Source organism: Periplaneta americana, chromosome 12 (genome assembly GCF_040183065.1).
Source record: "Periplaneta americana isolate PAMFEO1 chromosome 12, P.americana_PAMFEO1_priV1, whole genome shotgun sequence".
In the NCBI taxonomy this organism is placed as follows: domain Eukaryota; kingdom Metazoa; phylum Arthropoda; class Insecta; order Blattodea; family Blattidae; genus Periplaneta; species Periplaneta americana.
The window spans coordinates 159,792,186-159,801,341 of record NC_091128.1 but is presented as its reverse complement, the minus strand read 5'-3'; the positions used below and the strand labels follow the sequence as shown (position 1 = coordinate 159,801,341).

General features: G+C 37.4%; 1 protein-coding gene across 1 annotated transcript; it reads left to right on the top strand.

The window, feature by feature from the left end:
* Nucleotides 1–8: 8 nt before the first annotated feature.
* LOC138711057 (protein artemis-like) lies at nt 9–7,860 on the top strand. Its single transcript, XM_069842365.1, has 6 exons — nt 9–228; nt 461–710; nt 1,904–2,166; nt 3,160–3,323; nt 5,400–5,522; nt 6,692–7,860. The coding sequence occupies exons 1-6, from the start codon at nt 120–122 to the stop codon at nt 7,268–7,270; spliced, it is 1,488 nt and encodes a 495-aa protein (XP_069698466.1). The 5' UTR covers nt 9–119; the 3' UTR covers nt 7,271–7,860.
* Nucleotides 7,861–9,156: the final 1,296 nt, after the last annotated feature.

The window sequence follows — 9,156 nt, the reverse complement described above, 5'->3', positions numbered from 1 at the left end:
CCAGGAAAGAGAGGGAAAAAGAGTTTGTAGCAAATGTTCTCTGCTGGAGGTGTTACAGTAAGAGATCGTATTTATTAATAAATAATATATTTGTATATTTAGCGACGAAGTAAAAAATAATGTCATGTTTCGAGGGACGTGTCAAGGAATTGGGAAGTGTTTCGATAGACTGTTTCCAATACAGTAATTTACAATCTACGGTGTACTTTTTATCTCATTGTCATTCCGGTATGTATAATAAAATATATTGTGCAATGAAGTTATTACGGTATGAGTTTGTGTTTTGAAAAGTTTTATTAACGCTTGATTTCTTTATTATAGGTCTGTGTTGAAGTGAATGCAACTATTTTTGTAACATCACCTAACCTCACTCTTTCTGTTTACTAACGATTTACTGTAATTCTCTGCAATATGAAGTAGTAGTACATTGAGCTATATATTTCTTTCATTCGTTTTGCAGATCACATGGGAGGTCTGAGGTCAGAGGCGTTTTTAAAGCGCCTTGGCATTTCAAATGATATTTATTTGTACTGCAGTGAGATTACGAGACTTATTTTGTCTGCAGAAAATACGTTTTCTGAAGTTTTGCATAAAATAAAAGATTTGCCACTTGGGGCTTCGAACATCGTTCCAATACCAGATCGTGATGGTTTCGTAGATGATGTCACAGTTACTCTGATACCAACTGGTCATTGTCCTGGTGCTGTTATGTAAGTATTTCTTTTTTCATGCTTCTAATGTAAACTAATCAGACGTCCTTGTGGCATGACAGTTCTGCTTTGGGGATGTTTGTTTTTCTGTTTTTCGTGAGTCTGGCAGAACGCCTAAATGCCTTCCTTTGTAGAATGTGAACTTCAAATATTCTGCTTTTCCTCAAAATGAAGACTTACAAGCAAACATTCTCATGGTGGCAGATAAAAAAGTTATTTTTTTCTTCCACCATGTTAATTTGGAGAAAGCTGGGTTTGCAGTAAAATACCTGCCCTTGGGCAGAACACTAAATGAAAATGAAATAATGTCAAAACAATTGCTTGTACAAATTTTGGCCACTGGAGTGGAATTACAAGGGTCGTAAAAAAATAAGTTTCTCTGAAGCCGTTTGCAGAAAGAAAGCAAAATTTCATTGGAAAAATTTATTGGGACAGATACTACAACTGTTAAGCTGTTTTTCAACATATTCCCCGACTGGAATTGAGACATTTGTCATACCATAGGATCGACAGAGAGGTGCACATGGCTGTCACTCACTGGTTCCAATCCAGGCGGCTTATATGATACAAAAACTGATGTCACGATTTTTTAACTTTTTTCTCTTTTTCAGAATCGACGATTTTATGTTTATTTTCGGAAGGTAATAGAAAAAAATTTCAGAAACGCTTAATTTCGACTGTAACCTTACATAACCTATCACAACCTAAACTAACATAACCTAACTTTAACTAACTCTAACTAACCCAAGCAAAACTAACCTAATCTAAGCTAACATAACATTATCAAGTTAGCTAAGGTTAGCTTAGTTTAGCTTGGGTTAGTAAGGTTAGGTTAGTTTAGGTTGTGATAAGTTATGTTAGATTACAGTCGAAATTATGTTTTTTCGAAATTTTTTTTGTTGCCTTTCGAAAATGGAGCATAAAATCATCGTTTGTGAAAATAAAAGTTAGAGATCGTGGAGTGATCGTTCTCCAGAATTACCTAGCACAACTCCTAACCACGTAACTGGACGATTTTAAGATCAAATTGGTGACAATGCTATTTATTGATTATATTGAGTGTGGTGGTAATTTAGGGTCGACAATAGGCATTTGCGCGATTGGTTCATTGAGAGAATTTTCACTCTATTATATTTACAAATTATTCTTGTATGGAGTCATGTTTCGTGTGCTGTAATCCAATATGTTGGCAGGTTCCTGTTTGAGGGGCGGGTTGGGCGAATTCTCTATACTGGAGATTTCCGACTTAGCAAGGGAGATACACCCAAGTTTCGTCAGTTGCACTACTTGGATGGAACTGTGAAGACAATTGACAAACTGTACCTGGACACCACTTTCCTGAGCTACCAGTATAAGGAGTTCCCATCGAGGATTGACAGTTTCGACATAATGTGTTATCACATCACATCGTGGCTTGATGATAGTGATGATAACCATGTCTACATTCAGACACCTGGTAAGACTCACTTCACTGTTGGAGGCAAGCATGGGCAGCTGCGAACTTCTACGAGAATGGTCATTGTCAGAAAAGAATTCTAGGAAATGTACTTACTTACTTACTGGTTTTTAAGGAACCCGGAGGTTCATTGCCGCCCTCACATAAGCCCGCCATCGGTCCCTATCCTGTGCAAGATTAATCCAGTCTCTACCATCATATCCCACCTCTCTCAAATCCATTTTAATATTATCTTCCCATCTACGTCTCGGCCTCCCCAAAGGTCTTTTTCCCTCCGACCTCCCAACTAACACTCTATATACATTTCTGGATTCGCCCATACGTGCTACATGCCCTGCCCATCTCAAACGTCTGGATTTTATGTTCGTAATTATGTCAGGTGAAGAATACAATGCGTGCAGCTCTGCGTTGTGTAACTTTCTCCATTCTCCTGTAACTTCATCCCTCTTAGTCCCAAATAGTTTCCTAAGCACCTTATTCTCAAACACCCTTAACCTATGTTCCTCTCTCAAAGTGTGAGTGCAAGTTTCACAACCATAAAGAACAACCGGTAATATAACTGTTTTATAAATTCTAACTTTCAGATTTTTTGACAACAGAATGGATGATAAAAGCTTCTCAACTGAATAATACCAGGCATTTCCCATATTTAACTTATTCTGTGTTTAATTTCCTCTCGAGTATCATTTATATCTGTTACTGTTGCTCCCAGGTATTTGAATTTTTCCACCTCTTCAAATGATAAATTTCCAATTTTTATATTTCCATTTCGTACAATATTCTCGTCACATAATCATGTACTTTGTCTTACGGGATTTACTTCCAAACCCATCTCTTTACTTGCTTCCAGTAAAATTCCCATGTTTTCCCTAATAGTTTGTGGATTTTCTCCTAACGTATTCACGTCATCCGCATAGACAAGCAGCCGAATTCTAGGAAATGTACAGTAAACATAACTCTTGCTGTACTAATGTGTTGTATTTTGTGTTTCAGCTAAATATGGGTCGGAAGCTTTGTTCATTGCAGTGGCAAAGAGGCTGGGGAGCAAAGTGCATGTCAAAGAAACAGCTTATGACATTTACAAGAACGTAGCAGAAATTCGAGAAGCTGTGACATTCGACTCTTTCAGCACCCGGATACATTGTTGTGAACCACTTGTGAGTATTAATGGAAGAAGTGGTGTGTGGAATGTCCCCCCCCCCCCCCCCCTCTTCAGTAGGTTTCAGAATTGCATTAAAAATGGTATAATTAAAAAAAAAGAAATATTTTAGCCATGAATGTTAATAAAGTCATTCCATCTAACACAAGAAAGAATTCTGTAAGTTTTGACTTCTTTCAGCTGTAAAGGCTCATTCGCAATGAAAATTAAACATAACGTAAGCGTTAACTTAAGAATATAAACGTTACGGTAAAATCAAGAAGTCATACCATCATTCACGATGGGAACATAAACATAACCGCAAACATACTTGGTAACCATAACCTCATATTCTGTCGTATACTTCTGCGCTCCACGATTGTGTTCTGTTTGCAAATCACGTAAGCATAAGCATGAAAGTTTGGAGTTTGCAAACTTTCATGTTAACGTCTTACGGTAATGTTTATGTCAATGCTTATGTGAATCATTGTGAATGATCCCATTTGGTAGCCTGGGCGCAAACTTCTGTGTTTATGTTACGGTTATGTTTAATTTTCATTATGAATGGGCCTTAATAGTTGTTATATTATAACAGTCAAGTACCCGCTATTATGTGTGTGTTCATTTCACTCATAATTTTCTGCCCAAGGGCAGATCTTTCATTTCAAACCCAGCATTCTCCAATCTTCCCTCTTTTCTGCCTTCCTCTTAGTTCTCTGCTTACGATCCATACATCTTAATGTTGTCTATCATCTGATATGTTCTTTTGTCCCGAACTTTTCTCCCGTTCACCATTCCTTTCAGTGCATCCTTCAGTAGGCAGTTTCTTCTCAGCCAGTGACCCAGCCAATTCCTTTTTCCCTTCCTGATCAGTTTCAGCATCATTCTTTCTTCACCCACTCTCTCCAACACAGCTTCATTTCATATTCTGTCTGTCCACTTCACATGCTCTATTCTTCTCCATATCCACATTTCAAATGCTTCTAGTCGCTTCTCTTCACTTCGTCGTAATGTCCATGTTTCTGCCCCATACAATGTAACACTCCATACAAAGCTCTTCACCTGTCTCTTCCTTAGTTCTTTTTCCAGAAAATGCTCCTTTTTCTATTAAAAGCTTCCTTGGCCATTGCTATCCTCCTTTTGACTTCCTGGCAGCAGCTCATGTTACTGCTTATAGTACACCCCAAGTATTTGAAGCTGTCCACTTGCTCTACTGCCTCATTTAGAATTCGCACGTTTACCTTCTTTATTTTTCTTCCTATGACCATGGTCTTCGTCTTGTTTGAATTTATCTTCATCCCATACTGCTCACAGCTGTCATTTAGCTCCAGTAGCATATCCCTTAGTATCGTCTCTTCTGCTAACAACGCCATATCATCAGCAAATCTTATACACTTTATTCTTCTTCCTCCTACTATCACTCCTCCCATGTTCTGAAAAAAGTTCTTCACTAAATCCTCAAAGTAGATGTTGAACAGGGTAGGTGATAAAGGACATCCTTGACGTACTCCTCTCCCTATTCCACTTCCTTGACATTTCTTCTCCTATCCTGACTTTGATTCTTTTCATATAAAGATTACTGAATAGCCTTCTTTCTTTCTAATCCACGCCAAATTTCTTCAGGATCCCCATCAGTTTATTCCAATCCACTCTGTTAAAAGCCTTTTTCAAGTCCACAAATACTACATACACTTCTTTATTTTTCTCTAGGTATCTTTCACTGATTGTTTGTTGCAGTCTAATTGCATCTTTCATATTTTTTTATTCTCTGGAGCCAAACTGCTCTTCTTCCAATTCTTCTTCCATTTTGGAATATAAATGTCTTTTCAGTATTTGCAGAAGAAATTATTGTTTACATTATTAGTTTAACATTGTCTCATTATTTGGTTCACTTGGTCATGCACAATGTAACGTACATTACTGAACTGATGTATTGGATAATACTACCTGATCACTACATGAAACTAATGCCACTCTGTAGTGGAACACATTGGTGCCCAAGTGATCACACTTTATATTTGTATCCAATGTGGTTTCACTATTGTTGTAGCTTGTGATGTCATACAACTTGTGATTATTTGCTTTTCTCTTCTAGAAACCCACATATCGTAAAGATGGTGATAAATTATGGATGCCATGCATTGGTAAATGGTGCAACGTTCGTTTTATTAGGCCGTGTGCTATGACTTTTAAATCAGGCATTTATAATGGCTCTCTGGTAAGTCACAGATATTGAATGCTTTGGCTACTATCTTTTGCTTTAACTATACCTAAAGGTCGGATCAGAAGTATTTACTTCGTTTCGGATGCATAAATTTGATGTTCTTGCTATAAAATAAGTACCTCACAGCTGTTTTTTCATGTCTCGTTGCTAAGACTAAACTTGTTAATTTAATCTCATATTGTTCAGTGAATTATGAAAACTTTTGTAGAAGAAAATTCAATTGTTTAAAATTTTATGTAATTAGGTTAGCTTTTGTTACTTCAAAAGGTAGAAGAGTTCTGAAATAGGCTGCATTAATGTCTAGCCAACCATGGAGCACATTTTGAACATTTAATTTAATAAATTTTATTAATTAAATTTAGGAAATAACCAAAAATAAACTGTATTTTCATCCCACAACCAATTGACAACAAACTCCAGGTTGCTAGGCGATGTTAAAAAAAAAAACAAAAGATGTGAGAACAAATGAATGAGATGTATAAACAATTGAATTCTCTTTCAGATGATTTAAGTATCATAATATGTTGTTTTCTAATGCCAGGCGTTTGACAATAAAGTCATTTGACCTCCTGCACTCCAATATTTTTCAAAGATATTATCATGGTCAGCCACTGAAGCACAGATTTTGAGGTGTTCCGAATCCATTTCTTGAAGTATCATAATATAGGGGTGCCATTTGAAATTTTAAAAGTGGTGAAACCTAAAATGCAATTAACACTAGTTTTTACTCCACACCTGTGGAGTAATGGTCAGCGCGTCTGGCCGCAAAACCAGATGGCCCGGGTTCAATTCGCAAGTTACCTGGTTGAAGTTTTTTCCGGGGTTTTCCCTCAAGCCAATATGAGCAAATGCTGGGTAACTTTCGGTGCTGGACCCCGGACTCATTTCACCGGCATTATCACCTTCATCTCATTCAGACGCTAAATAACCTGAGCTGTTGATAAAGCGTCGTAAAATAACCTACTAAAATAAATAAAAAACACTAGTTTTAAACTTTCCCCTCAGTATCTAAATTGATGTGTTGTTTTGTTTAAATTAAATTTAATTGAAATAAATAGTTATTTAGACTGGGAAGTTGTGAAATGTAAGCCCTATAGGTATGTAAAATAATTATTATAGATTTTGTCAACTGCACAGATTAGATTGTAGTATTTTCTTTGCAGGAGTCTGCAGTGCTGAAAGCAAATGGTCAGGAGCTTATCAGAATCTGCTATTCCTGTCACTGTTCATTAAGGGAGCTTGAAGACTTCATTAAGTACCTGAAGCCAAAGCAAATAGAGGCCTGTGTCCTGCCACCTGGGATGGCAGATACAAATATTATGCAGCTGTTGGAGGAAGTTAGCACATGGGATAACTCATCGGAAAGGCCAGTATTGACCATACCAAGTCGAAATATGAAAAGAGTGACGCATGCGGAAAACATAACATTCTGTAGCGATGTGGCTACAAAGAAAGTTGTGGTGAAGACAGAGATCTCTTCAGATGCTATGTTTGTAGAAGACGATATTGCTCAGGCTGAAGATGATGATGATGTTATAAGCGATAGTCAGAAAGAGATTTGTAGATTGGTTGCAGAAGATCTCATGCCTAAATCAGGTGATTCAGATGCCGATATTCGACAGAGTATATCGGCAACATTTTTGGAAAATGTGATACAATTGAAGAAATCAGTACCTAGTTCAAAACAGAATGATCAACATTACCAGTTTATTCCAGGTACCGGTACTATGGAATATGACTGATAACTTGTTCAAATTCTTGCTTTGGAAGATATGCCTTGGTACATGGAATGATGTATCTACTGTGTTTTAAATAACACATCATGTTTATGAGCAAGCATCTTGCTTAAAAGTGAATTAATGGTTAAACTTTAATTTATCTAAACTGAAAATCATTGTACAGGGTCTTTCATAAGTAATTGACCACTCGAAAAATTGACTAATTCTTATGATTTTTGGCAGTGTTGTACATCTCTGCTAGTAAGAACTTTTCTCAGTGCTGTATACTCGATTTGGTTACGCATTTGTCCACCAGAAGTCTCCACTTTTCTATGGAGAGATGAATGAAACTATAGCTATGAAATTTAAAACTTAGATTTAGTGTCAAAACCACAAATTACGATAAACTGCAGTGAACTTACACTAATTATGGCTCACAGTTCTCAGCATATCTGCTGCTCCGAAGAATGCACAAATGCAAGCGACATACCATATTCCTCGTGGACTGTTGAGAGCATTTCAAGAATTCCCGTCTGTTTGTGAGCACAATCTTTCCATCAATTGTGGGATGGTGAGAGGTTTATCTGCAAACATACAAGATCCTTAACAAATCCCCATAAAAAGAAATCCAGGGAAGTTAAGTCTGGAGATCGTGGCGGCCAAGCAATTGGACCTGCGCGACCAATCCACCGTTAGGAAACACTTCGTCTCCCCACCAACATGCTGCTTATTTGTTATACCAAATGCAAAAACGCATGGAATAGAAATAGCGCTTTCTGGTGGATACATTTGTGACTAAGTCGACTTCTGATGGGCAAACACATAACCAAACCGAGTGTACGGCACCGGGAAAGGTTCTTACTAGCGAAGATTTAAAACACAGCCAAGGTCCACACCTGTGGTGTAATGGTTAGCGCATCTGACCGCAAAACCTGGTGGCCCGAGTTCGATTCCCACTTGGGGCAAGTTACCTGGTTGAGGTTTTTGCCTCAACCCATTATGAGCAAATGCTGGGTAACTTTCGGTGCTGGACCCTGGACCCATTTCACTGGCATTAGCACCTTCAGTCCACACCTGTGGAGTAACGGTCAGCGCGTCTGGCTGCGAAACCAGGTGGCCCGGGTTCGAATCCCGGTCGGGGGAATTTATCTGGTTGAGGTTTTTTCCGGGGTTTTCCCTCAACCCAATACGAGCAAATGCTGGGTAACTTTCGGTGCTGGACCCCGGACTCATTTCACCGGCATTATCACCTTCATATCATTCAGACGCTAAATAACCTAGATATTGATACAGCATCGTAAAATAGCCCAATAAAATAAAAAAAAAGAAATTATCACCTCATCTCATTCAGTCGCTAAATAACCTGAGATGTTGATAAAGCGTTGTAAAATAACCTACTAAAATAAAAAAAAACTCAGCCAAAAATCGTAAAAATTAGTCAATTATTCCAGTGATCAGTCACTTATGAAAGGCCCTGTATTTTTCTTAACGAGTTTATTTAGGTATAAATATTTTAAGAAAGCTCATGTTTAAATTTGTTTGAAAAAAATTGAATGAAATACATGTTACTGATTTCCATAAAATGAGAAGTTTCTGGTTTTCTGTTTGTAATTTAATTCCAAGAATGAAAAGTCTGAAATGAACTTGTGCTTGAAAGTCGCAGGTTCTTAATGCATTTAGCATGACAACTGATTTTGACAATGAAATTGTTTTATTTATTTGTGGAGTTTTTGAGAAAAAAAATGTAACGTGCATAAACTCATAGTGAAGACAACGCCTATATAAGTGATTTGTAGATTAATTGCAGAAGATCTGTGAGAAGAAGAATTTGTTCCAGGTACTGTGGAATAGGCTATGACTACTAATGTAGTTGAATACTCTGTTTCAGAGATGTGCCTATCTGGAGAGAT

Bases quoted from the DNA above. Each gene is read 5' to 3' on its own strand.
- LOC138711057 (XM_069842365.1), top strand. From the start codon at position 120: ATGTCATGTTTCGAGGGACGTGTCAAGGAATTGGGAAGTGTTTCGATA. The intron at 229-460 runs GTATGTATAATA...TTCGTTTTGCAG, and splicing joins TTTATCTCATTGTCATTCCG to ATCACATGGGAGGTCTGAGG. The intron at 5,523-6,691 runs GTAAGTCACAGA...TTTTCTTTGCAG, and splicing joins GCATTTATAATGGCTCTCTG to GAGTCTGCAGTGCTGAAAGC.